This window comes from Conger conger, chromosome 8 (assembly GCF_963514075.1).
Source record: "Conger conger chromosome 8, fConCon1.1, whole genome shotgun sequence".
NCBI lineage: Eukaryota > Metazoa > Chordata > Actinopteri > Anguilliformes > Congridae > Conger > Conger conger.
In genome coordinates, this window is record NC_083767.1 from 11,031,424 (window position 1) to 11,059,003 (window position 27,580).

The following is a 27,580-nucleotide window of genomic DNA, read 5'->3' on the forward strand; positions in this document are numbered from 1 at the left end:
AGGTTTTAACTGTCCAGTAAATGAACAATTATTGAGGTCATAGCCACCAACACCGACGATTGTGACAATGTGATCATCAGTACTGCGTGTCAAGGAGTCTTCCAATCAGAATTTTCTATGCATGTTTTTTTTTTTATCTCGTTTCAATTATCCGTATCCATAAATTGAATTTCTTATTTACCCCCCACCCTCCTAATAATACAATAATGCTGGAAGTGTTGTGGGTTGGGTCTGAAAGCGTCCGGTGAGGGTGGAGTTAACGGTAGTACCCAAGAAGACCCCCGGGAGCCTCATGAACCAGCGGAGTGCAAATTGTATATTTGCAGATGCCCCGTCCCCTGGAATGGTCTCATGACGCGGGAGGGAAGGCAAAAAGCGAGCGCCAAATGCGTTGATGAGAGCCGCCTTGTCATGTTATCAATGCAACAGTTTTCACTGAACTCTGGAGAGCAATGCCAACACGTCGGTCTCAATACCGCGGTAAGGTCATAGCTGTACAAACTTTCCCACTGAAATATTGATGATTCAATTTTGGTCAAATTTACGAAACCATCGGAATGGGACTTGCTATAACTGTTCTAGAGGAATCTACTTTCCTCCATACAGTATCATATGGGCATAATTTGTACAATACGTGGTAGAAGTATGAAGCAGTTTTCAAAGTATAGCTAATTGTTTTGTACGTCAAATGCCAATGTGTGTTGCTATATTTTCGGGTTTTGAAACATTTTGAAGGATAATTGTGATTACTACTTTTTAAAGGCCTAATAAGTTAATTATAGGCTCAATAGCTGTTTTTAACTCTAAATAAAAGGGGACAAGGATTGCTGCTTTGGCTAGTTACTGAAAAAACCACATAAATCTGCAGTGACTCTTTCAAAGCCAGCAGAAATTCCATTTATTTTGTACCTCTTTCATCATTAAGAATTTGGTTATTTATTTGCAATATTAATGTTGCGTCGAAATATGTATTACTCAATGGAAGTTCATCATTGACGTAAAGTTTTTAAAAGTGTATTTAAAGATGCCACACGGTAAAATAAAACTCATCACGGGTGATGACTAATCATCGGTGCATGAGTTGCGTTCCAGTTTTTCTCTCTACGCTGACGTAGTAGTACTAGTTAATTAGCAGCATAGCCTATTGTGTTGCTGAAGCCCCATTGCTCCGGAGGTTAAATCCGGTGAATTGTTTTGAATTGTGTGAATCTATTTTAAACGGAGGGTGAGAAGCCTCGTCTCCTCACTGTACCACCACCTCACACCTAGTGTAGACACGAGCTCTCCGATTGCCCTTCAAGAGCTAAAAATATTCTTCTTCCCAAGATGAGATTTCAGACCTTCATTCTGTATAGTGCCACTGTCATTGGAATGGAAAGTCTGAAGTGAAAAATACCTGTTTAAAAATAGACAGCAAGACCGGGGGTCTCGTAGGGCGTAAGGGACTATGGGGCTATGGCACTGGGTCCTAGCGCAAATTTACGAGCCGTAAAGCAACGCATGACAAACGTGCGTTGCAGTAATTGCATTGTGACATAGGCTAGGTGGTGTACTTCTCATGTAAACATATTCCTTATACTTCTTGTTTAAATGTATTTTTCATCAGTATATTAGTAAATGGAAAGATTGGGTTACACCGCTCCAGCTGTGTAATCCGTTGTTATACCATGTTTTATCCTGTTGTAGTAGTTTGTAGTAGTTGCTCACCTAGAATTCAGTTATTTGTAAATATGTTATTTTTGACAGTTGGATACGTCTATGCGCATTGTGGTGAGAGTGTTCATTCGCCAAATTATTTCATAGTCGATAATTAGTTATTTAAATATGTTGAATAATGTTTGCAAATTAGAAACAAATAAAAGCATCAAGTGGTGGGCTATGCGAAATGGGCTATTGGTACGTTGCGATTCTCTCTCTAGGACCCAGCGGCATACCGCTCAGTTTGACAACGTTGGGAAGATCTTCTGTCTAAAACTCGTTATCAGAGATGGGAGAGGGCATTGGTTGCCTTCTGCTGAGACTCAAAGCATGCCCTTTACTGTTTTCCAAACTCTCCTCCAATGTAAGTTTTAAAACTATAACCACGTTAGCTTGCCGCGTCAACGCTACAGTGCGTTATTAAAGGCTGTTCTAATAAAGACAAGAGTGCAAGAGTAAAAGGTTGCTGTGGCATTGCTGCCAGGTAAGATGCCGAATCTTAAGTGATTTTCCCAGTATTGATGTTGTTATCGTTATTTGTTTGCTGTGCCATTAACTTTGTCGTACAGTAATCTATTAAGAACGACTATAGTTCATGCTTGAGCTCTGCGAAGTCCTTCATATTTTCATGGTCATTTTAATGCATTGCGAATTAATTCTGTATCATTCGATTACCGTTCACAAATGAGGTTGTGTAGGCTATAAATTATCCGACTTTCGCGTCATATCTTGACAGAATTAAGCCTATTAAACTCCAGTATGGGTAGCTTACGTGATCTAAACCTGTCTTCATAATTCCTTACATTTCACGTTTCTAGGCGCTACCAGAGTTTGTTTCAACCCTGCTTTACAGTAGTTGTGTGTTCTCTTTGGATTGAGTGTTCACCACCTGTCTGAAGCAGGTGTTGGGGACAGATGAAGACAATATGGGGGATGCTTGTTCTCAGAAGCTGGGATCTGCCAAGTACCTTCGGCTCCTCCTGTTCATCCTGATCCCCTGTATATGTGCACTCATCTGTTTACTGGTCATCCTCCTGGCTTTTGCAGGTAAGCAACCCTGGTACTTGTACAACTCTGCGTTGCATGTTCCTATCAGTAGACTTTTTAATTAAAAAATGAAACAATTAAATTAAACCTTTATCTTTACAGGGTAGGTTGACTGAGCCGCACACGCTCATGTATAGCAACCCTCTTGATTTACTTGGTGTACTGTTGGTTTGCATCCCTGCTTACTGGTAGCCTATGATGTATGGTGAATATGAGAGAAGATAATTTCCATTACGTTTTAAATATAGCTAGCTCTGTTAGAGAATAGTCAATGCGGCATACATGGTGTCATGCAAGGAAAGGGAAAAGTATTGACTGTATGTTTGGTTTTTATAATGACACCTCTCAATGCATAGTACAGAAAAGACGGTGGAGGAAATGCCTTTGGATTGGATGCACATCAAAGTTCGGAAAACTGAATGCCGTGGAATGAGACTTGTGGTGTGCCTGTGGGTACATATCTCAACAAGTTCATATTTGTGTTGCTGGAAAAACTTTAGTGGCTATATTGATTTTGTATTAACACCATAATACTTAAAGTGTATGTTTACATTTCTCTGGTTTGAGACTATAAACGATATTGCTGCATATTATGCACTTAACGTAAATTTGTTCGAGATTTCCGATTTCTTGTTTTAAAAGCAGTATGAATGAAAATATGTGCTATACATCCAAGGAATGTGTAAAAAAAACATACAATTTCAGCGTATTGCCTGTTTTTTCCACATATATTAACTATGTATGTATGAAGTGTACTGTGCTCAAATAGTTGATTTACACACTATGTGTATTTCCAGATCACACTGTCAGTGTAGGGTTACATCTTTTCTACTCAACTACTCAAGTCTGATAATATATAATATGTTAGTGTTGCAGGTTTTGCACATCTTTGTGCTAATTCAGTTGAGCCCATTCCTGTGGAAACATCATTGACAACACTTGAATGTTTGAAGTTTGAAGTTGTGTCATTTTAACACACCCTTTCTAAGAGTGAAGAATCCAAAATAAAATCAATTCTTTAAAAGAACAAAAACGAGTTGAGCGTCAGGAAGTGAGTGAATTGAGAGGTAGCGCGCATTTGCACTGAAACATCATCAGCGTTGTACTGCTTTGTCATGCGGGAGTCATCCTTTTTTTCCCCTCCTACTCTCGGGTGGGAGGTAGGAATTGTGCAGGATATAATACTCCCAAGTGCCCTGGGAAGGATTGTCATTCAAACGCAGAAGTCAGTCATATTCTAAAAAAGAAAGCGTTAAACACCAACAAACTGAAATTGTGTTGGAGTCTTTACTGCAAGCACTTGCTGTCGGTAGTGTGTGTATGTATGTAACAGAAAGCCGTTGTCTTTTCTCTGGGGATAACTGAAATATTTAGTTGCGGCAGTATTGTAGTTGCTTCTCTGTTTTGGCCATTCATATTTATAACACTGTATTTTATAACCTTGCACTCAAAGAAAATTTCCCCGAGTAACATGGACATGTGTATGTAAATTAGACATACATGGTTCAGTGTATGTTAAAATGAGACTTGACTGTTTCTGAGCGAGACAAAAATTTAAATTGCTTTTTATGGACATAGAAAAAACGGCTGACAAGAATAACCACGTGCAGTTTAGGACACCGTGTGAATGAATCCTTTGGATTTTGGTTTCATGGTCCGGAATTTGTGAAAGTAAAAAAAAAAAAAACAAGTAGGGAAAACAGTAGTAGAGTGCTCTTGTGTTCTCTGAAAACCTGTAATTAAGACATTGGCATATGAATCTGCTTTGGTCAAAATTAGATATTGTTAGCTGCATCTCAGCAGCATCATATGTTGTATAACAGCGTCTTGACTGACGAGGGCACTTTGTAGCTTCAGAGAGGGTGAGTTTGAATGGCCCTTATCCTGCTCCATTTTGATTGGACCACTGCAGAGGTAGGTGGGCATGTCTCACAATAACAGGGTAAGTTTAAAAACAGTGTAGAAAGGAAAGGACCAAATGCATTCCTATGCAAAAAATAGCATTGCTAATAAAAATAAGAGCCCATAGTGCCCTGCAATGACCATATTTGTCATTTCCTCCATGTGTCATTATTATGCAGAAGAAAGTTTTTTTTTCCCGTTTTCTTTGCTGTCATCCACAGATGGCGTTGACTATGAGGCTTTGAATATAAGCTGCAGATATCTAATTATGTCACCAGAAGTGTGTGACTCACATACAGCATACAAACAAAACTTATAAAACCACAAGACACACATTTATATTCCCAAGGCAACACAGATCGTGGCAGCTTGAAAGCAATCGGGTGTGTATAAGCAACATGGGGTGAAATTTGTCAAGCTTTTTAAGTGAGGAATCTTGGGAATTGCACATACAGTACCTCATTCGGCTTTATCTGGCTGACATATTTTCAGTTATTCAATGTGGTGAGTTTATATAGGACTATAGTTTATATAAGGCTATATTTTGTCACAGACAAGAAGTGATGCAATGACTGGACTGTTGACATGCGGTTAACATGGGCCAATAGTACAGACCGAGGCATCTGTTGTTTCCTCTCACATTAGGATAAGACCTTATCACACCAAATGTGTTCTTTTACAATAGTGGGGGATAATGCTTCTGTTGTTTGCGTTTCTCGACTCAAATGTATGCCATTTCCTTCTCCCTCAAACAAGAACACATTTCTTCAGACCACTAGTCTATGTGTTGTAGGACACAAGTTGGCGAAATCAAGCTCTTTTATTTGTAAAGGATATCTCGCTGTGGAATATATGTTTTTGGACCTTTCACAGTGCTCAGCACACAGTCAAATGAAACTGCAGTGACATATCCTGGTGGCACAGGCAGACTGCGGGCACCTTATCAACTGGAGGGGTTGTCTTTGTCCGATACGACAGGTCAAACGAAACCCCCTTCCGTCAGCTCTCCCTCCCGGGGAAATGCTATGGCCAGCTGTACGCTCCTCGACCAGTCACAGCTGGCACCAGTATAAATTCCGTACTAGACCTTGAGTGTATTACTGCACTGCAAACACGTACTTCAAAAGGAGGCATCACAACTGCCCCTAATTGCAGGGCAACAAATGGCACAAATGGCATAACATGAATGAATTTACAGCTCAGCAGCTGTGGGTCTTCACAGGAAAGCAGTGAGAGGTCAGTTTACTGGACATAAAAAACAAGAAACACAACAAAAAAAGCACAAACAGACACCCTGGAGGGCAGGCGTCTGGACATCTAAAGACATGTCCTGCTGTCTGCTGCGCATTCCTGTTCTTTCCTCCTTTCCTTTCCAGCCACCAGCTAAGCCAGCCATTTCAGAAACTATTAGCCTCTCAGATTTGTCTCCCTGACAAAAACACTGTTTTCACAGGAACATGTGTATGCGTGACTGTTTAACTCTATAAGAACCCAAATATCTGATTATAATGTTATTAACTGAAAAGTGAAAGCAATGGAGTTCTAAAACACTGATGTAGAACATTCCAAAAAACTGCTCTTCAAAGGGTTAATTCTTGTGTTAGCTCTGTTCCGTTCTCCTGGGACCCTCTTGTTGACTCAGCATTCCTGATTGAAATGGATAGCTTTCTCAAAGGTACAGCTTCACTTTCCCTGAGGAGATTTGAACCCTTCAACCTCCCATGAGTCATGAGTTCTTATCAACACAGCTATCCCCTCCCCCTCCCCCTCCCCTCCAAGATAGGCCTGTGTCCTGTTCCCCATATCATGGTTGTGAAGGTGGAAAATATCAATATTTTTTTAGATGACGTAGTTCAGTTTAAGTCTCAGATTACCCTGTATTTTTGATTTGTGAAATGTGATGTTACAAAGTGACTGGATAAACTTCTCACATGCTCAATGCTCAGTTGAAATGACTGACCATTCGGCCTTATAACATATAGTAGGATAACGAGGCAGGAAGCGATTGTTGAAACATTGCCCCAGACACACACATGACTTCAATAATTGTTTTGAAGACAGTTTACTTGTTGTTTTGTTTTTATTAGAGGAGCTTACATTTGTCATAAAAACTCCTTCCATCACAGTGAGTAATTCAACAGATGCTGTCTGTCAGGGAGCGCATGGTGTGGTATTTATAAGTCTTGTGGTCACTGGCGTTTTTAGACACAGCTGTCGGAATATTTATATTTAGACACATCCATACATAAATGTATATGAAGCTTTAATATCCCTGGTCCGGCTGTATGTATTACAGTAGGTTATTGGGAGAACTGGCAGTAAGTGCTTGGTGAAATGGCACCATGAGCTGTGTTTACTTTACTTGTCTCTGAAATTTACTGTTACTACTCAGTGTCAAATCATGGGTTTAGCAAATGTGTTTGGCCAATTATATTTAATATTTTGATAGGTCCTCTTGTCTTACATTGGTTTATTTGATTCTACTTTCTACCTTTCTGTATTAATTGTAATTTTAATAATTAACTTTGTTCAAGGAAACATGCAATGCAAAATATATTACACAGATGGTTGGAAACAATTCTTAAATTCTGGGTTTTTTTCTTGGTTTTTTCAGTAGCTATTGCTTTAGAACAGGGTTGTCCCACCCTGTCTACCATCCGGTTTTAATTTTAGTTCTACTACTTAACTGCTCAAAGAGAACCCTAGCTGTTGCATTTAAGTGTACTTTGTTAGGGTTAGAGTGAAAACCTACAGGACTGTAGATCTCCAGGAACAAGGAAGGTAAATAATGCGATTGCACTGTATCCCCTCTTGTGAACACAGGTATAATCGGAAATGGCATCCTGGAAACCAGCGAGACGGACACGCTCTCTGCCAGTGAAAGTGCTCTTACCACAGACATTCCCTACGTGGTACTTAACACGGGATCGCCCAGGGCGACCACAGAGAGGGAGCTGAACACCCAGTCCCTGCTGCTCCACACCAACCGTGACCAAACCAGCCAGGGCATGGGCCACTGGCAGCCTCGCTCTGAAGACTCCTCCCGGACGCCCGCCCCTCCAACCACGCCCGCTGAGGCTTACACCAGCGTCCCAGAGTGGGTGACATCTCTGTCCACACTGACGCCTGCTCCGACCACCCCCCAGGACAGGGCCACCCCCTCTCCGGAGCAGGGTAAGGCACCAAGAGGACCTACGAGGCCTCCAGGTTCAGAAAGTAAAAGTCCTCCCCAGTGTTTCGTTCCAGTTGGGAACCTGGATTTGCTCATTAGTGCAACTCTCCAGCCAGGAGGTAGAACTAATTGGTGAAATCAGCTGGCCGAGCACATAGGTGGAAGAAACACGTGGCAGGACCTTTACTTTCTGACACCTGGATTGCCCTGCTCTGGTCCTCAAGCAAATGCCAGTGTATTGCTACTTTCACCACACCTGCACCAATATGTGGACACTAGAAACAAAGGAAAAACAGATTCATATCTTTCTTGACCTTGCATGTAAAAACAAAATTTTTTCATAATTCAGTTTTTAAGATCTGTTTAGCCATTCACTGCTGGGTTATTTTAAGTATCTTACCCAATGGTGCCACAATATTAATGGCAAATATTGTCCCCATTCTGTGTTTACACATGAGGAATAATGGACTAGAAAAAGAAATGCAATTGAATTAATTGTATGTGTCTTTTCTCCCGTCTGACTTTGGGAAAGAAAAAACAAAATATATGCTCTTTGCTATTTTAGCCCTTTCTCCTTCTTTAAATTTGATTCCTGTTTGTATTTGTTCTGCTCCAGTAATGTAGGCTGTAGCAGTAGCAATTATCATTACAGTACAGGAAGGTTGCATTATATTTTCTGTGCATGTCCTTTGCAAAGAGGCAGTGACTGGAATTCTGATATGGTACCTCAGTTGTCCTACAGCGTTGACCTCTCCGGTGAACGGAAGAACACGCTGCTTCCACGGGATGGTCCAAACGCTATAAAGATAAATCACTACACAAATATTCCTGAATCATTCACTGCTGTGAGAGCAGCAGTATCCTGGGAATTACAATGAACCTATCAGGCAAGGTAGCAACTGCTGCTTAGAGGAAAGGTAAAGCTTTCTTTTAAATTAAATTCACAGCAGCAATTAGACAGTCCAAACAGTACTTTCCCCTGCTTCCTACCTGCTGATAGATCCATCCAATAAATAACATGTAACTGAAGTATGTAAATGGCCTGCATGTATATACTGCTTTTATCCAAAGTGCCTTAAAGTTAATGCCTCTCATTCACCCATGTACATACACAGCAATGGCGATAGGCTGCCATGCAAGGTATTAATCAGCTTGTCGGGGGCAATTGGGGGTTAGGTGTCTGACTCAGGGAAACACCCAGGGCAGGGGATCTTACCGGCAACCTTCCGACTGCCAGATGACCGCTCTTATAAGTTAATGTCGCCCCCATGTATGGGCAGTTAATGATTTAGTTGTGTTTTCAGAATAGTTTGTAATCGATTGTATGGCCTGCATTTTATTTATATATTCATATGCTATGGCTCAGAACAGTACTCTTGCATTTCAGGGCGTTTTGTTTTTAATGAAAATTCATAAAAGAATCACCTCAAACACTTTGCCCCATACAGTACAGGGTAAATATTCAAAGCGATTTTCCATATTCTATTATGATCTGTGGATTGAATGATTGGATTTCATAGCTACAATCCACGAGGAAGAACCATCATCACAGTCAATTGAACAGGCACAATGGTTTAGGAATGTGTTTAATGGTTTGTTCGTAAGTTTTGTGCTGGGTGGAGACGCTTATGCAGATTCATCAAAATAATGCATTTCCAAGGCCCATTAACTCTGTGGTGTGCACTGATGTGATGAACTGAATTATATTACCAAATGAAGACAAACCATATTGTATTCAATTCATAAACCTGAAGTAATATAATCTCATAAGAATGCAGTTGACTGTTCAATGCAAATTGCAAAAGAGGTACATGATGTTAATAAAATTCTGTTTACCTGCTAAATAATCTGGCTTAAAAAACATAACTATGGTGTTTCATGACCATGTAAAGTAGAAAAGCCTAATTGTCAGATTTAAATGTGTTTATGAGTTTCTGTTCTTGCGATAGTAAGCATAATGCCTTTCATCTCAAAGTGCTTTAAAGTGAAGGGGAAAACACATCTGAACTGTCACTCATACGTAAACCTTGTCTGGGCGATGATCACTTTTTTGGCCTGAACACTTCCCACCCATCAGCTGTGATGAAAAGGGAAATTCATTTGATAGTTTATTTGATACCCAGTCGGCCTGCTATGAATGCTGGGGGATCTTTGATGACCAGTATGCCAGGCCCTTGGCTGTCGCATTCATTCAGCTTTTCCCATAATTGCACATAGGGATTGGTTTCTTCTCCCCTTATCTAGAGGGAAGACTACCCACCCACTAATGCCTGACACTTCGAGCAATAAGCTAATTCTGTCAGGTCTCTCATCCAAGCTCAACCAACGTCAGCCCTGCCTAGCTTCCACCCACTAGACAGGAGAACAATGCTGTGCAGCATAGCTGTTGGCTCATTGTCTGCGTTACTATTTGTGACATTGGTTTTCTAGCATCTTCTCTGCTCGTTTTAACCTTGCATACTGCTCAGGAAGTTCTTCACATTCATAAAATGGCCGCGGTTAATTGTTTTCCTGTGGCTTGTAGATGCCTGCTCTGACATCAGTGAGAGCCAGTGCCACATGCTGCCCTACAACCAGACCAGCCTGTCGTCCAGCAGTGCCATTGTGAAGAGCATCGAGGTGGAGATGTTCCTCAAGTTCTTCAGCTATCTGAACCGCCTCAGCTGCTACCGCCACATCATGCTGTTTGGCTGCAGCCTGGCCCTCCCAGAATGCATCAGCGAGGGTGAGGAAAGGTATGCGAACAGGTGACACTTGACCGCCCTACCTCCCACCACCCCCAGCCTTTAGTACAGTGGTAGCCTGGAGTGTGAAAGAGGCGTCCATAACAACATTTTCATATACCGCTGATACTTTTGAAACTACATGAAGATATTGCAATAAATTTACAATATAGTTAAGCCATTTCAGGTACTGGTATTTAAGTAAACTGCAATAGTACTTTGCTGAAAAATTGATGTATCCTTATATTTTCCAGAAAGTCTGCCTATGCATTGCATGCAGTGAGCGCCATAAGTCTTAGGACAAAGACATATCTTTTTTTCTTAGTGTATTCCACTTCTATACGGGGCAGTCCAAAATACTTGCTTTCGATTTTTGGGTGTGCATTTTGCAATATGGCTAGAACTCGCAATATGGCGATAATACGGCTGGGTTTGTCACAAATTCTGGAAGCAAAACATATCTTAATCACACTTGAGCGGTGTTGTACATTGTGAGGGAGGGGGGCTTCTTCGGTTTTTGGCCATCAGGCAGAACTAGAGTCCAAGGGGAGCTTTGCGTAGGCTGAAAATAACAAAGTGAGTCACTGAAATGAGTGTCCCTGTTAATGCTCGGGTAGACACAGACAGCATGTTGAGAGGCTCACAGTATATAGGGCCTAGGCGTCCCTGGCATAGCATAGGGACGCTCAAAGCAACGCAACTGGCCTGAAATGGACATTGGACAAAGACTGTCATTAATACTTTATGTTTGAGCAAGGTAGTTGTATATTCATACGCATTCTAAAAGATCTACTATCGATCTATCTTACAAACATGATGAATGGGTTCGAGATGTTTCACATTTAGGTGAATCAAATGGATGGTTATATGCTACAATGGTTACTAAACGGTTGGAACATCCAGGATAATGGCAGCTGTAGAGGGGGTATTAATTAATCTTGTGTACAGTACAGTATACATGTACAGTCACAGTTAAGTGGTGTTGCTAGGCAGGAGGCGTGTGTGGGTGGGATGTTGGGGTCGTGTACGATTGAACATTTATTTAGGGTCACACAAAAAGTTCAGGAACCTCTGAGCAATCAATCCAGAATTATATATGCACATGCCCATATGTTCAAGCCCACACCTACACCCACATTATGCTTAAAACATTAAACATTAACATTAAAAGCAGTATGTGAACCCGCTGACTCATCGCGTGTCAGTGGTGTCACCGTCCACGCTAGCGTCGGACCGAGCGCTGATTCTCCCCCCTGACCCCTGCTTTCGCCCGCGTGCAGGCGGCTGGTCTTCCCGTGCGTGTCATTCTGCGAGGCGGCGCGGGAGGGGTGCGAGCCCGTCCTTCAGATGTTCAACGCCTCCTGGCCCGACTTCCTGCGCTGCTCCCAGTTCACCAACAGCTCCACCGCCGGGGACGGGTCTGCGGTCTGCTACAGCCCCAAACACGTGAAAGGAAAGCCCTGTGAGTGCCGCGCTGCCCGCCTGCCAGTGTGTGGCCTAGGAGAAAAGGACATGATAACGGTTAAATTATCTGCGTTTTATCAAAAGCACTTTACAATTGATGCTTCTCATTCACCCATTCACACACACACACACACACTCACGCACCAATGGCGATAAGCTGCCATGCAAGGTACCAATCAGCTCGTCAGGAGAAATTGGGGGTTAGTTGTCTTGCTCAGGGACACACCCAGGGCGGGGGAGTGAACCAGTGAAACGGTCTGACTGCCTGACGACCGCTCTTTCCTCCTGAGCTAATGTCGCCCCTCAGAACGATAACTGATGGGAACGGCAGTGGCATGAATGAACACTGGCCAAAATATCCCCATGTGTGAACACTTAGAGAAAACGTTACAGTGTGCGAAAGAGCTTCCGCTTCAACAGGTTCCATTCGGCAGGGATGTGTTCTGGCTGGGCTCACATCTGAGGTCATGTAATATCACAGTTATATCAATCTTGGGTTCTAAACGCTCCCTTTCTATCAGGAGAGACTTTAGATACCAGACTGCCAGCCGGTTGAGATAGGAAGCGGTGGGGGGGAGGCGAAATTGGCCAACTATTTGTACTAATACCGTCTGAGAGCCCATTCTGTTGTTTCCGCAATCACTCTCTCATATCAGATATTGCTATGGTGCTCTTTACTGTAACCACATCACTGTGGTTAAAAGCAACAAGGGTGATATTTAATGGCGATTTCAGCATGGTAGTAATAAAGTCTTATCTAAAAGCTAAATGTTGGGAACATTCCAGACTTTGAAAGAAGGGAAGTGCCTTTGCCTTGCCTTTGCCTTGTGTCCAGCTATAGTGCATGCGGATGGAGTAAATGGCAGAAAGATACTTGAACCTTATTGAATGAACCGGTTTGTTTTTCCACCACAAATCTGCCTTCAGAAATAGTCGTAGTTGACGTCAAGTGCCAGACCGCAATGTGCCCGTGGCTTTAGGCCGCACGTTGTGAAGTAGGGAGAAGCCTTAGACATACTGCTCCCTCTGTGCTTTACCACCTGCCTGTTTGTTTGTCTTTTTTCTTTTTCTTTTTTTCTTCTGTTTTCCCTTCCTGATGGATGACGTCATGGCTACCTACCCGCCAATTAGCACAGGGTATCTTGTTGATTCAGTTCAATTTGGGATTCTAATTTTCAGACTGTTAGATATAGGGTTGAAAGTACCTGTTAGTAATTTAAAAATATTTATTTTATTTGTAATATGGGGTTTACACCTGCAAATTAAAATATAAAAATTCCATCCTTTTCTATTTGTTTTCTTTAAGTGATTGCAGTTATTTTGTGTTTTTCTTGGCTCCTAAACCAGAACATAAGACCTCACACTGCACGCACAACATAGCTTTAGAGAACATTTCAGAACATGCACACAGTCTTCACAGTAAATTAACCTCGAGGTTAATATCTAGAAAAGCTTCTGGCACTGCATTTTACACTCAAACAAAACCTCAAATGAAAAATGTCCTTCTTGTTTACTACTGGCTGAAAAAAAGACGCAACCCTGAGATTACACTAAGTAAGCGGTGTTAAAGTGTGAATTGCATTGTTTCCGCTTGGTGCTAGGAGGAAATCCTGATTCATAATGTTGTGATTCATTCCGCGTATCTTACAAACCCTTGTTACACATGGATCTTATGTGGGCAGGTCTAAAATAATCTTTTGTAGTGGATTTATCTTGCGGTGTGCTTTGAGTTTTGGCACAGTGAACCGGCCCATGAATATGTGGTGTGTTTGTGTGTTTGTTTTTCATGCTCAGCTCTGTGCGGGGGGCGAGATCACTTCCTGTGCTCCAGCGGGATCTGCGTCCCCAGGAAGCTGGTGTGCAACGGCTACAACGACTGTGACGACTGGAGTGACGAGGCAGAGTGCTGTGAGTGCTGCCACGGCGACCGCGGAGCTGACACACCGCCAGACCCAAAACAAACCCGCGTTAACACCCGTTTCACTCTCCTGTTCGCACTCCCTGTTCTCTAACCTTTCTCTTTTTGTGAAATGAGACCAAATGGTAAATGGTTGGCATTTATATACCGCCTTTATCCAAAGCGCTGTACAATTGATGCTTCTCATTCATACACACACACATTTTACATTTACAATTTAGTCATTTGGCAGACGCTTTTAATCCAAAGTGCATAGGTTCTTCCACAAGTTAAAGCATCACATCCATAGCTAGTAAAATACACATGAAGTGCTGTTCTAAGCAAATATATAGTAATTGTAAGTGTGCGTTTTTAGTCTGCGTCGAAATAGGGGGTGGGATTCTGCTGTCCGCACAGTGGTAGGCAAGTCATTCTACCACTGAGGAACACACAAACACCAACGGCGATTGGCTGCCATGCAAGGCACCAACCAGCTCATCAGGAGCAATTAGGGGTGAGGTGTCTCGCTCAGGGACACTTCGACACACGCCAGGCAGGGATTAAAATCGGCAACCCTCCGACTGCTCTTACCACCTGAGCCAATGTGGCCTTTAGACCTGAGTGCCACAGTGGCCTCGGACCTTGATGCAGGCCTCAGTTGGTTGCAGTTGCACACTGGCCAAAGCCAGGTACGGCCAGTACCCGAGGGAGCGCCATAATTGGGCCGCCGCTCCGAGGGTGGAGGGAGGGATTCAGCGGGGAGGATCACCAAATACCGGAGCTTGGTCTCCGTCCGGCTGCCAGGGGAAAGGGTCATAGTGGTGTTTCCTCAACTAACGTGGGTGATTGAAATAAGCAGGGTACAATTGGCAACCGAATTGGAAGAAAAAGGGAAGAAAATCAGAAACCAAAATAAGAAACTGCCAATGAGGTGGCCACAGTTTGACTCATTTCAAGATTTGCCAACAGTATAAGACAATTTCACGAAGCACAAAGTAAACAAGCTAATATTTACTACTTATTCTAAGTCTCATTATGAGACTAAATCCCTTGTTCAGACAGACCTTTTTTGCAGTGTGTACTTTATATCAAGTATATTTCAAGCAAAAGGCCTATAAGTACTGACAGTCATGTATTCCATGGTCAGATGAATTACCAGGAATGTTTATAATGTTTCAGTGTTTTCATAATGCAGTCGTATACTTTCCCTGAGGAAATTGACCCAAATGGCTCCTCTGTGTCTCCAAGGAGGAAGGTATACAGATATAGTACTTCATCTAGTGTTCTCCGCCAGGGAAAAATCTTCAGTCTCTTTCAATCTATTGACATGTACCTCAGAGGGTTGCATAAATAATTGAAAAGCCCCCCCCCCCCCCCCCAGTTGATTAACAGTTGCTTATGGTAGGTTGATGCAGTGCTTAAGTGCATCCCTCTATTCTTGAATCTCTATATTACACAACCCAAATAACACACTGCTAAAGCAACATTGTTTGTGTGTGATTGTGGTGCAGAGATAGAAGCTGGCCTTGAAAACTTTTCGATTGATAGGTTGACATTAGAAGCAAATTCCAATTTTCCTGTCATCACGGCTCATGCCCTTTTCCACTGTATAATTGCGAATAATTATTTTGCGTGTTCCCCTGCCAGGCGACTGTGCCAGCCCCAAGCTTTGGCATACGCTGTCAGGCATTGCAGATCTGGAGCTGCGTTTCAGGAGATTAAACCCTGAACCTTGGCACTTTCCTGAGTGTTCTCCTCCTGGAGGCTCTGCCAGACTGCAAATATCATCCCTGACGTTGGTGTGAAGAAGTTAAACACAGAGGTCACCCCAGACTAAAGCCGGGGGGAACGAGTCAGGGCCCGTCTCCAGCCCCGGCCGGAATGCTCCGGACAGAGAGGGACCTTATTTACTGCCGAGACGTTCGACTCGGTCACCATCTGAACCAGAGTAAACATCAGCACTGTAACACACCCATACATGCCCTCTGGGAGATGTTTCTTTTTGTAAGGGCAACCAAGTTTTCTGACAAGCAGCTCTGATGGGAAATAATTTGTTCTGATCCTTCATTTTGCCTTCTACATACAGAATGCATCATGGGAAATGTGTCTTCATTTATTTAGTAGAGATGAAGGGAGTGAGAGTGTTGGAGTTGTGAGGGATTCGGTTTGTCAAATGATTACATTTAATATTTATGGTGCGAGTGTTCATATGAGCACTTCTGTCTGATTAATGAGGTGGTTGAGGCTCACAGTAAATCCAGTTAAAATGGCGGAGGAATACCCTGGCCCTCAAGGACGTATTAAAAATAGAAAGCGTCATGTCCTCGATGTCCTCTCCTACCGTATATCTTCACTTCAAAACTGACAGATATCCATGGCATATGGCCTGGCGCGTTTCTGTGTTAATGTTTTTAATATCTACCGCGATCGGATTTCAGTTTGCCACCGCCGCAGCCAAGCTTCTTCTTCGCTAAGACGACGAGGAACAGGAGGAAGGAAATAATCAATGTTCTTCCATTTCAGAGGAAATGGGCTTTGAATCATCAAAAAAGTGATATTTTGGACAGTTGAACTGCACAGTCCTGTCCAGTATTACAGAACCAAAAACCCACACACTGGCAGTTATGAGCCCACATCAAATGGAAACGGTCCCCAAGTGAACACTTAAAAGACGTTACTCATCTTTGAAAGCCACAGTTTTTTCTTTTTTCTTTCTCGTGGTTGCTAAGGGAGGCTCTGTGTTTGCCGGGTTCTGCTTCCAAATCCGTTCTTTGAGATGTGAGCATAATGTCACGGATGAGTCAACGCCGCTCACTCTTTCCAACACCTCATTCAGGGAGCGAGGCTGAGCGAGGCGACGGCAGTTTGAAATACGCCCAGGGCCCCTCGCACGCGTGCGGCTAACCCCCCGCCACATTCTCTGTGTCTCCAGCTTGCGAGGGCGAGCAGTTTCGGTGCGGCACGGGGCGGTGTCTGAGCCAGGGGTTCGTGTGCGACGGGTACGACGACTGCGGGGACCTGAGCGATGAGCAGAACTGTGGTGAGTCTCATTTCTCCCACCCCCTCTCCCAATCCCCCAATCCCCACTCCGCCCCCGTCTTTTCAGCACGTGGCTGGAAGCCTCCTGATCACCTCCGGGATTCATCTCCAGTGAATATCCCGGAACATTCCGCCGGTGGGGAAAATGGTGGGTGTTCAGCTACGTAGAGGAAACCCCATTGTTTCCCAAGCATTGTTCATTTATCAATTCCTCAGCCTGGAAACAGCCCACTCCTCCTACTCACGTGCTGCTACTCACATTCAAAGCTTTATTCCTGTGCTCAGTTTCTCCAGTCCTCTCTCTATAGCCTAGCACCACGCCATAATCTACAGCGTACAAAACCATACATTGGTACATAATGGCACATTGAACAGATGAAGGCACAAATCATTGCATTACGTATACAGGCAAGGCAGTCAACACAGGGCTCTGTGGCCATTCAGTCCCCACACGTCTGTCCGTCATGTATCTGAAATTGACAACTGCAGTCTATTTTTGACAGACGCAACAGACCGTCGCCTACGGTTAGAAATCCTAGCCCTGCCCACCGTCAGCCTGCTGTAATAGCTTATGTATTTGACCTACTAAAACAGCACATTATGGGTCAGCAAAATATAGACCTTGAGAAAAATCAATGGTATAATTTCAGTCGAGCCCACTGATTTATGGATGCCCAGATACGATTATTTAGCTATATTTGGAAATGTCTCAATATGGTTGTAGGTTCACATTTTAAAAGTATAGTTCAGTTTTGTTTTCTTATTTATATATATTATTTCAGTTTTACTGTATGGTTTGGATTAGCCCAGGGAGTTTCTGTATGCAATATACATGTTGGATGTGTCCGATATTTCTAGAAGTTTCTGATGACCTGCTGACTCCTGGTTGAAATTTTATCAGAAGGACCTCTCTAAACATCCAGGCATTGGGGTTTAATCCCAGGCGGTTGTTGGACCAGGGTCTTGGGTCGCAGTGGGTGTGGTGTGCGGGTGATCTGGGCTTTGGGGTCCCAGCTGCGTGGAGGAAAGCCGCAGAGCCACGACAGTTGCATGGAGACAGAATTTAAAGAATGCTCGCTGCTCACACAACTGTCAGTGTGGGGCAGGATCATCGTTGTAGTCACCACTCAATTTTTTTTACTGTAGTATTGTTCCTTTATCACTGTTCCACAGACTAAAGTTACTTAATTTACTTTAATTATTGATTTGCAATTCTAGGGTGACTAATTGATGGTGTTTGTGCTATTCTCTGATGACCATCTCCCTTCTCTTACAAATAGAAAAATAGACATTTGAATATTATTTACCTTCACAAGCCCAGTTCCTCTAAAGCATCCAGAACATTCTTTTTTTTTCTGTCACATCTGTTGCGTGGGTGTACGGACAGTTGGGTTGCACATTACTTACATCGACCCTTCCGTTCGGTATTTGTGTCTATGAGAGTGTTGAAAAGCAAATGGCTGACGTCTTGGGGCTGTGTTTCAGTCTGTAACCTAGCCAAGGAGCACAAGTGTGGGGACGGGAGGTGCATCACCAGAGACTGGCTGTGTGACGGGGACCACGACTGCCTCGACAAGAGCGACGAGGTCAACTGCTGTGAGTCTCAGTGCAGCACACCGTGCCATCCACTGTAATCATATGATTAACACCAGCACACACAGCTTTACTTACAGAACATTGGAAAGTTCAGTCAATTGAATCCATGTATGTCTGTTTTATCTATAACACTCCTTTAAATTAAGACCACATCCGTTTATTTCTTAAGAAATGCAATATTTCATAATCCATAATCTGTTTCTGACTTGACCATGACTTTGTAAACCACAAAGATGACATGCTGTAACACTCAGAATCAGGCTTATTCATAAGAAAGGTTTAATATAAATTATGTAATTTGCTGTCAAGGTGAATTTTCATCTAAGCAGAATGGTATGAATGAAATATAAATGAATAAAACGATTATAGAGGCTGTGGGTTTATGTAATTCATTCTCTGCTCAGTAGGGAGAGCTGATAAAAAGTGACCTCTATTTAATTAAGATAATTATTTCATTCACAAATGCCCTCTGGCTGTTCTTGGTGACATTGCGGTTCCTCCATTGTGGTGACATTGAGGTCTCGGTCCAGAAAGTGAAAGTCCACCCCACTATTTTGTTCCCATCATCTGGATTGGCTAATTGCCTCAATCTTTCAGCCTGGATGTACAACTGCTGTATTTAGTGAAATCAGCTGACTGAGCTAATGGGAGGAAGAAACACTTGGTGCACTGCAAAAACAAAAAAAGAAGTTTGTCTACTTGAAGCAAGCTAATATTTGCTACTAAAAATATATAAAATATATATATTTGAGTCTCATTACAAGACATTAAGACAGAGATTTTTTGCAGTACAGGATTTTTTCTTCTGACCGCTGGGCTCTGTGCGTGTGTTTCCTCAGCGTGTAAGAGCCAAGGTCTCCACGAGTGTCGCAGTGGCCAGTGCATCCCTGTGGCCTTCGTCTGCGACGGGGAGGAAGACTGCAAGGACGGGAGCGACGAGGCCAACTGCACCCAGCAGCAGAGTGAGCACAGCACAGTGTTAGCATCTGAGATCCTGTTCCACAGGACGTGTATTAGCGCCTGAGATCCTGTTCCACAGGACGTGTATTAGCGCCTGAGATCCTGTTCCGCAGGACGTGTGTTGGCATCTGAGATCCTGTTCCACAGGGGGTGTGTTAGCATCTGAGATCCTGTTCCACAGGGGGTGTGTTAGCATCTGAGATCCTGTTCCACAGGACGTGTGTTAGCATCTGAGATCCTGTTCCACAGGACGTGTGTTAGCGCCTGAGATCCTGTTCCACAGGGGGTGTGTGAGCATCTGAGATCCTGTTCCACAGGGGGTGTGTTAGCATCTGAGATCCTGTTCCACAGAACGTGTGTTAGCGCCTGAGATCCTGTTCCACAGGGGGTGTGTTAGCATCTGAGATCCTGTTCCACAGGACGTGTGTTAGCATCTGAGATCCTGTTCCACAGAACGTGTGTGAGCATCTGAGATGCTGTTCCACAGGACATGTGTTAGCGCCTGAGATCCTGCTCCACAGGGGGTGTGTTAACATCTGAGATCCTGTTCCACAGGGGGTGTGTTAGCATCTGAGATCCTGTTCCACAGGACGTGTGTTAGCATCTGAGATCCTGTTCCACAGGACGTGTGTTAGCATCTGAGATCCTGTTCCACAGGACGTGTGTTAGCATCTGAGATCCTGTTCCACAGGACGTGTGTTAGCATCTGAGATCCTGTTCCACAGGAGGTGTGTTGGTGCCTGAGATCTTGTTCCACAGGACGTGTGTTAGCCCCTGAGATATGAGATTTGAAGATTGAATAAAATACAGCTTGTCATGTTATATATTTGGGGCCAGATCATGCCATGTGTGATTATGAAATATTCATGTGTTATCTTTAACAACTGTTAATATGGTCCTATGTCTAGAATCACCATGTCTTCTGATTTATGCGCTGTTATTTTGGCATCAATCTCAGAGGCATCTTTTTACAGGCCAGAGCACATGTAGTCCTGGACAGCCAAGCTGCATCGCCACCACATGTTCCCAAGGTTGCCATGGAAATACCCCCTGCGACAGCCGCACCAACGGCTCCAACTGTAGTAAGTGACACTTTGACACTTTGTGTTTTACTTATTGCTATTGTACAACATCAAATGTCTGTTGGTAAATTATACATTGTACTGTAAGAAAGGTGTTAGCAATGGGTCAACAATGTCCAAGAACCTGTGCAATTTAGTGTAATGGTTCGTACTGGGCTGATACCTTGGAGGTTGTGAGTTCACATCCAAGGTGCTCCACAGGATACTTGCTTTAGTTAAGCATGTGTAACTGTGTAAACGCACGTACAAATGTAAGCTATAGACTAGGTTAAGGGTAGGCAATCCTGGTCCTGGAGTAAGTATTCTGAATGGTGAAATGCTGAATGCCTCCAGAACATTTATTCTAAATTTTTAAACGTGATTAATTAAAATTATCCCAGTAATGTAGTTCTAGGTATGGATAGAGGAAAAACCAGGACCATCTCTGGCACTCCAGGACTAGGGTTGCCTACCTCAGAGGTTGCCTGGTATGCATTAGGATGTCTTAAATAACATCTCCCCCTGGTTGACCTGGTTGTGTTTGTCTCTCCAGGTCGGTGTGAGCCCATCACCTTGGAGCTCTGTATGAATCTGCCCTACAACACTACCAGCTTCCCCAACTACCTGGGCCACCAGACACAAAAGGAGACCTCCATTAGCTGGGAGTCGTCTCTCTTCCCCGCTCTGGTTCAGACCAACTGCTACAAATACCTCATGTTCTTCGCCTGCACCATCCTGGTGCCAAAATGTGACCCACAGACCCATCAGAAAGTCCCCCCTTGCAGGTAGCTCTTCTACAGCTGCTGCTACACATGAGAAAATGTAAATCAAGTGAGATGTGGCAGCTGTGTCCACCTTGCACAATGTTATCTGTTCAGTTGTACATTGTATGCCAGACCTCGGCCAAATATTTAATTATTCTAGGTTAAAATACTTTTCTGTGTTTGATTGATCTTGCAGTTGCAATTGTGAGGTTCTTGTGAGTATTTCATAGGTTCCAATACACCAGACAGGCTCAGTAAAGAGTAGAAAATTATTTGAATACAAAACAATTACATGTTTGATCCAGGTCTTTTCTATATTTATATTATGGACATATATCTTATTTAAAATGCATTTGGTACCAATACTTTAACAAACCTGTTAATATAGTTAATATAGCCGTTTTGAATGTTAATTACTTCAACTACTTTTGAGAGCTGCTGGTTTAGCAGTGTCTGAAAAAAGCATAAATTAAGAGAGGAACAATGAGAGGAGGACAAATACAAAGAGAACATTATGTCTTTGTGTTGTTCAATAGGAGAGCCTGATGTGCTTTTGATTTGAGAACAAACAATGAATTATCCCAATGTTGATTTGCTAATTGAAAAAAAAAAAAACCTAAAAGACCCTAAAATCTGTTGCTCATAACTAAAAATGTACTTGAGAAATGTTTGTTTCTATGGTAACTGTAGAAAACCATAGGGATATGCAGTCTTGAGTGTCTTGCTGTAAAGTGCCTGCAGTTAACAAAGGAAGTCACTAATTTTGGTATCCGTCTGTGGTCAGGTCTTTGTGCCGTAACTCCAAGGAGCGGTGCGAGTCTGTGCTGGGGATTGTGGGATTGCAGTGGCCAGAGGACACGGACTGTACCCAGTTTCCCGAGGATGGCCAGGGGAACACCACCTGCCTGCTACCAGACCCTGATGTAGAAGGTCAGGGCTCACATTCAGGATACCTCCCTTTTCTGTTTACCTCTTCAAAATAACTGTGGAGAAAGGTGGAAAGGTTCTTAAAGGAGAAGGGGGCTTGTGTTATTCCACCAAATGCATACACACGCATTGTGAAAATGATTTGTGGGGTGCTAGTTCATATAATGAGTGCTGTGTTGGGCTTGTTTTTAGCCTCATGTAGCCTACAAGACCCCAGTAAAGCTTTTACTGGAATAAAAAGCTGCATTTCCTTTCTCCTTTGTTCATTTTTCATCAAATGGCCTCTGTTCTCCAATTCATATTTTAGAAATCCAGAGTAGCCTGCTGATGTCCTTTGTTATTCTTGGCTTTTTCAAACTGTCATGATGTGTGAACGCCCCAATCCATGACAGCTGTGATCCTTCTGATGTTGACATATTTGGGGTGAGAAAGTTCTCACTATCTGAGCTGCACACAGGTGCTAATGAGCACAGTTCAGAGCCTTGCCACTTCAATCTCTGATAGCATCGCTAAGTGATCATTTCAGTGTATTCAGGACAAACGAAGGAAACCAAAACAAAATAAATAGTACTTGCTTTTTGCAGTTTAGAGTTTCACTATTCAAATCCTACCAGTTGATAGTGGCAGCAACATTTTGATAAAATCCAGGATTCAAGCGCTTGGTTGAACTTTGTGGAAGCTATTTTACGTACTCTCCATCTAGATCAGACAACAAGGGATTTCTTTCTGGTTTTCATGCCAAATGTGGGCCTTAATTATTTAATTAGCTGTAACACTCACATCATCTGACATTTTAGCTGCATTTCTTGATAAGCACATGAATGAAAACTGAAGACTGGTCCTGTGTCCCTATATGAACTTACTGTGTGAACCCATCTGTGAGTGCAAACCATTGTTGGTGTTTAAGAGCCAAGGACCGGAATTGGCCACCTCTGACCTTCACATTGTCTGTTTGTGTTGTCGACAGAGTGCTCGCCCAGTCACTTCAAGTGCAGGTCCGGGAGGTGCGTCCTGTCGTCCAAGAGGTGTGACGGGCACATGGACTGTGACGACGACAGCGACGAGGAGCACTGCGGTGAGGGAACAGACCGGCGCGGCACACGGCGCGACACGAGCGTCTCACAAGGAGGCAGCGGCAGCTGGTGACCAGCGGGGGCCCTCAGTCGCTCTTCACCGGCGCCAGTTAACCTCGCTGCGTATCTTTAGCTTTGTCCCACGCGGGCAACAAACGAGAGAAATCAGAATGAGTCCTGCGTATCTGAGGCAGAGAACACTTGACCCCGGTTGAAGCGCTTGAATCTCTAATAGGATTTATTGTTTGTGTAAATAGATTTACAGTTACAAAGGCAAAAGGCACTGTGATAAATTCCCAGAGTGTCTTTGGAAGAGACACAAATCAACTTGGACAAGAAACTTCTCCAGACAGTCACACCGGACTGCGCGGACTTTGAATTGAATTGACCCAGACTAATAATATTACCAAAGGACGCCCGGTGCTCTTAGAATGCTAAATGGCTGCCTTCGCTCGCTGCTTACCAATGTTAATATGCAGGAGAGGGGCTCATTTTCTCCTTTTGAACATAGGCGGCTGGCGGTCAATGTCACTCCGTTCTTTTGGATGCTCAGAAGTAGCTGTACCCAGCGCGTTTGCTTTAGTGGCAGTGTCTGAATGTGGTGTGTCATTGCAGTGGAAGTTAAATTAGCAACCTTAATTTAACATAATTTAAGCAATTTCAGTATTGAGGTATGATCTGCTTGAGGGGCGAAATCTTCAGTTTCTTCTTGAACAAAAAAGCAAATGAAGTGTGCTGAATTATTAAGTTGACGAAGAACGCGAGTCACGAAGAAACAACGCGTCCATTATCGCTCAGAGGAGGACGGAGCACTTCTCCGGCGTTTACTTCCTGACCTTTCCTGTTACCAGGTTGTAAGGAGAGAGGATTGTGGGAATGCCCCAGCAACAAAGCCTGCATCAAGCACACAATGATCTGTGATGGATTCCCAGACTGCCCGGACCTCGCAGATGAGAGGAACTGCTGTAAGTGTGCCGGCATGGGGAACCAGGCGAGGTTAAACACAGTCTCCCGGGCTGTGGGGCTGTGGGGTTAAACACAGACTGTTAAACACAGTCTCCCGGGCTGTGGGGCGAGCTTAAACACAGACTGTTAAATGCAGTCTCCCTGGCTGTGGGGCTGTGGGGTGGGGTTAAACACAGTCTCCCTGGCTGTGGGGCGAGGTTAAACACAGTCTCCCGGGCTGTGGGGCTGTGGGGTTAAACACAGACTGTTAAACACAGTCTCCCTGGCTGTGGGGTGAGGTTAAACACAGTCTCCCGGGCTGTGGGGTGAGGTTAAACACAGACTGTTAAACACAGTCTCCCGGGCTGTGGGGCTGTGGGGTTAAACACAGTCTCTCTGGCTGTGGGGCTGTGGGGTTAAACACAGTCTCTCTGGCTGTGGGGCTGTGGGGCTGTGGGGTGGGGTTAAACACAGTCTCTCTGGCTGTGGGGTGAGGTTAAACACAGTCTCCCTGGCTGTGGGGCGAGGTTAAACACAGTCTCCCGGGCTATGGGGCTGTGGGGTTAAACACAGACTGTTAAACACGGTCTCCCTGGCTGTGGGGCTGTGGGGTGAGGTTAAACACAGTCTCCCGGGCTGTGGGGTGAGGTTAAACACAGACTGTTAAACACAGTCCCCCGGGCTGTGGGGCGAGGTTAAACACAGTCTCCCGGGCTGTGGGGCTGTGGGGCGAGGTTAAACACAGACTGTTAAACACAGTCTCCCGGGCTGTGGGGTGAGGTTAAACACAGACTCCCTGGCTGTGGGGCTGTGGGGTGGGGTTAAACACAGTCTCCCTGGCTGTGGGGTGAGGTTAAACACAGTCTCCCTGGCTGTGGGGCGAGGTTAAACACAGTCTCCCGGGCTGTGGGGCGAGGATAAACACAGTCTCCCGGGCTGTGGAGGATATTTACTGCTGTGTGAATGAGACAGGGCGGAAGCAGGGCAGTCACAGTGCTGTGTAGGGTTCACTCAGCTCTTCACTCTGTCAAGTCCTGGGGCTTCTGATCTGCTGCATGTGTACCAGGGAGGGTAGATATACCTGGATAGTGTGTGGGAGGTATCTCTAATTAAATTGCATGCACACATGCACGTGCTTACACACACACACAAACACAAACACACACGGGCAGATACATGTAGTATGATTATGGAGACATCTCAGAAACGTATTTAAGGGTTGTTGCAAACAAACATTTAGTCACGGAAGTTGTCCTTAATTTTCTGTCCTTAACTTCAACAAGTTTAACTGTTTAATTTAAATGTAAATTTCACAGCACAGGAAGCTTTTTGCATGGACAGGTTTTCAGATATCTTGTTAATTGCGCTGTTCCCTGTCTGCTTTAATCCTGCAGCGATCTGTGATGATAACGAGCTCGCCTGCAACAATCACGAGTGTGTACACCGCATGCTGTGGTGTGACGGCAGGAAGCACTGCTCGGACAGCTCCGATGAGTGGGACTGCGGTGAGAACGGCCTGTAGGGGGCAGCGTTTCAGTAACACCGGCTATTCCAGCAGGGCCGGGAGAGCTGTCCTCTTGCCTTTCATTTCAACCCTCATTTGACACACCTGATTCTACTAATTAGTAGCTCAATGAGATCTCTAGCTGTAGAATGAGCTGTACTTTATTAGGGTTGGAGTGAAAACCTAGACTGGAAGCAGAAATCACCTGTCCTGTAGTACTGTGAGGCCACTATTTGTAGCCAGGATGACCCGGATGCACCATGAGTCAGCCAGTTCTGCTGAATCTTCTGTTTACTGTTCAATGACAACAAACCATACATTTCATTTGTAATTAACCCAGCTCACATCAATAGCCTTGTACTTGTGAAGACTTTGATCGCTGGAGTTCCTTCTTGGTGTTCATGGCCCACGTCTCTCTGCAGTGTCTCTGTCCAACAGCACCGCCTCGGCGCTGACCGTGCACAAGACGGCGTCGGAGTACCAGGTGTGCGCTGACGACTGGCACCCGCGGATGAGCCGCCTGGCCTGCAGACAGATGGGTTTAGGGTAAGGTCAGTAGCTGATTGGGCCTCTGTGCTGATGGGCGGAGCCCTGCGTGCTGTACGCAGTGAAAACGAAAGGCCCGGGAGCCAATCGGCTGCTTCCCTTAGATTACATTACATTACATTATTGGCATTTGGCAGACGCTCTTATCCAGAGCGACGTACAACAAAGTGCATACCCATAACCAGGGATAAGTTCGCTGAAAGACCCTAGAGGTAAGTACAATTTCAACTGCTACCTGTACAACAAAGATAAGGACAAGGGCCATTTTTTTTTTTTTTTTTTTTTTTTTTGAACAAACAAACAAACAGAGCAAAAGTCACCAAAGTTAACTATCCAAACACTGCTTACCTAGCCAACTAAAATACTGATACACAAGTCACAGAGACAACAATTAAGGTTCACAGGGAGGTAGGGAGGGATGGGGAGAGGTGCTGTTTGAAGAGGTGTGTCTTCAGCTTGCGCTTGAAGGTGGGGAGGGATTCTATAGTTCTGACCTCAACGGGGAGTTCGTTCCACCACCGTGGAGCCAGAACAGACAGTAGTCGTGAGCGTGAGGTGGAGGTTCTGAGAGGGGGAGGTGCCAAGCGGCCTGTGGAGGCTGAACGAAGAGGTCTGGCAGGGGTGTAGGGTCTGATGATTTTTTGCAGATAAGCTGGGGAAGACCCTTTAACTGCTTGGAAGGCTAGCACCAATGTTTTGAATTTGATGCGAGCCATGACAGGCAGCCAGTGGAGGGAAGTAAGCAGGGGGGTGACGTGTGAGTATTTGGGAAGGTTGAAGACCAGACGAGCTGCTGCATTCTGGATGAGTTGGAGGGGTCTGATGGCAGACGCTGGGAGGCCAGCCAAGAGGGAATTGCAGTAGTCCAGGCGGGACAGAACCATCGCTTGGACCAGGAGCTGGGTCGAGTAGGGGGTGAGAAAGGGGCGGATTCTCCGTATGTTGTATAGGAAGAACCTGCAAGACCGGGTCACCGCCGCAATGTTCTCGGAAAGGGACAGTCTGCTGTCCATCACCACGCCGAGGTTCCTTGCACTGGGTGACGGCGTGAGTGTGGTATCCCCGAGGGAAATGGAGAGATCCAGATGGGGAGAGGTATTAGCAGGGATGAATATCATTTCAGTTTTACCTGGGTTGAGCTTTAGATGGTGGTTGTCCATCCAGCTCTGGATGTCCCTCAGGCAAGCAGAGATACGGGCTGAAACCTGCGTATCAGACGGCGGGAACGAGACGAAGAGTTGGGTATCGTCCGCATAGCAGTG

General features: G+C 44.3%; 1 protein-coding gene across 6 annotated transcripts in view; it reads left to right on the plus strand.

The window, feature by feature from the left end:
• Window positions 1-2,008: 2,008 nt before the first annotated feature.
• Window positions 2,009-27,580, plus strand: part of corin (corin, serine peptidase) — a 33,679-nt gene continuing 8,107 nt past the window's right edge. The window contains exons 1-16 of one of the 6 annotated variants that reach the window (XM_061253284.1): window positions 2,009-2,182; window positions 2,598-2,745; window positions 7,471-7,821; window positions 10,344-10,566; window positions 11,823-12,004; window positions 13,801-13,914; window positions 16,836-17,090; window positions 18,428-18,538; window positions 19,378-19,500; window positions 20,473-20,580; window positions 21,113-21,344; window positions 22,108-22,253; window positions 23,218-23,325; window positions 24,175-24,288; window positions 25,663-25,773; window positions 26,195-26,318. In XM_061253284.1, coding sequence (XP_061109268.1) covers window positions 2,625-2,745; window positions 7,471-7,821; window positions 10,344-10,566; window positions 11,823-12,004; window positions 13,801-13,914; window positions 16,836-17,090; window positions 18,428-18,538; window positions 19,378-19,500; window positions 20,473-20,580; window positions 21,113-21,344; window positions 22,108-22,253; window positions 23,218-23,325; window positions 24,175-24,288; window positions 25,663-25,773; window positions 26,195-26,318 — 2,423 coding nt within the window. In that variant the 5' untranslated portion in view covers window positions 2,009-2,182; window positions 2,598-2,624. Of the gene's footprint in view, window positions 2,183-2,597; window positions 2,746-7,470; window positions 7,822-10,343; window positions 10,567-11,822; window positions 12,005-13,800; window positions 13,915-16,835; window positions 17,091-18,427; window positions 18,539-19,377; window positions 19,501-20,472; window positions 20,581-21,112; window positions 21,345-22,107; window positions 22,254-23,217; window positions 23,326-24,174; window positions 24,289-25,662; window positions 25,774-26,194; window positions 26,319-27,580 lie in introns of those variants that run through there. The other 5 variants (XM_061253283.1, XM_061253286.1, XM_061253285.1 and 2 more) reach the window with 5 other exon arrangements.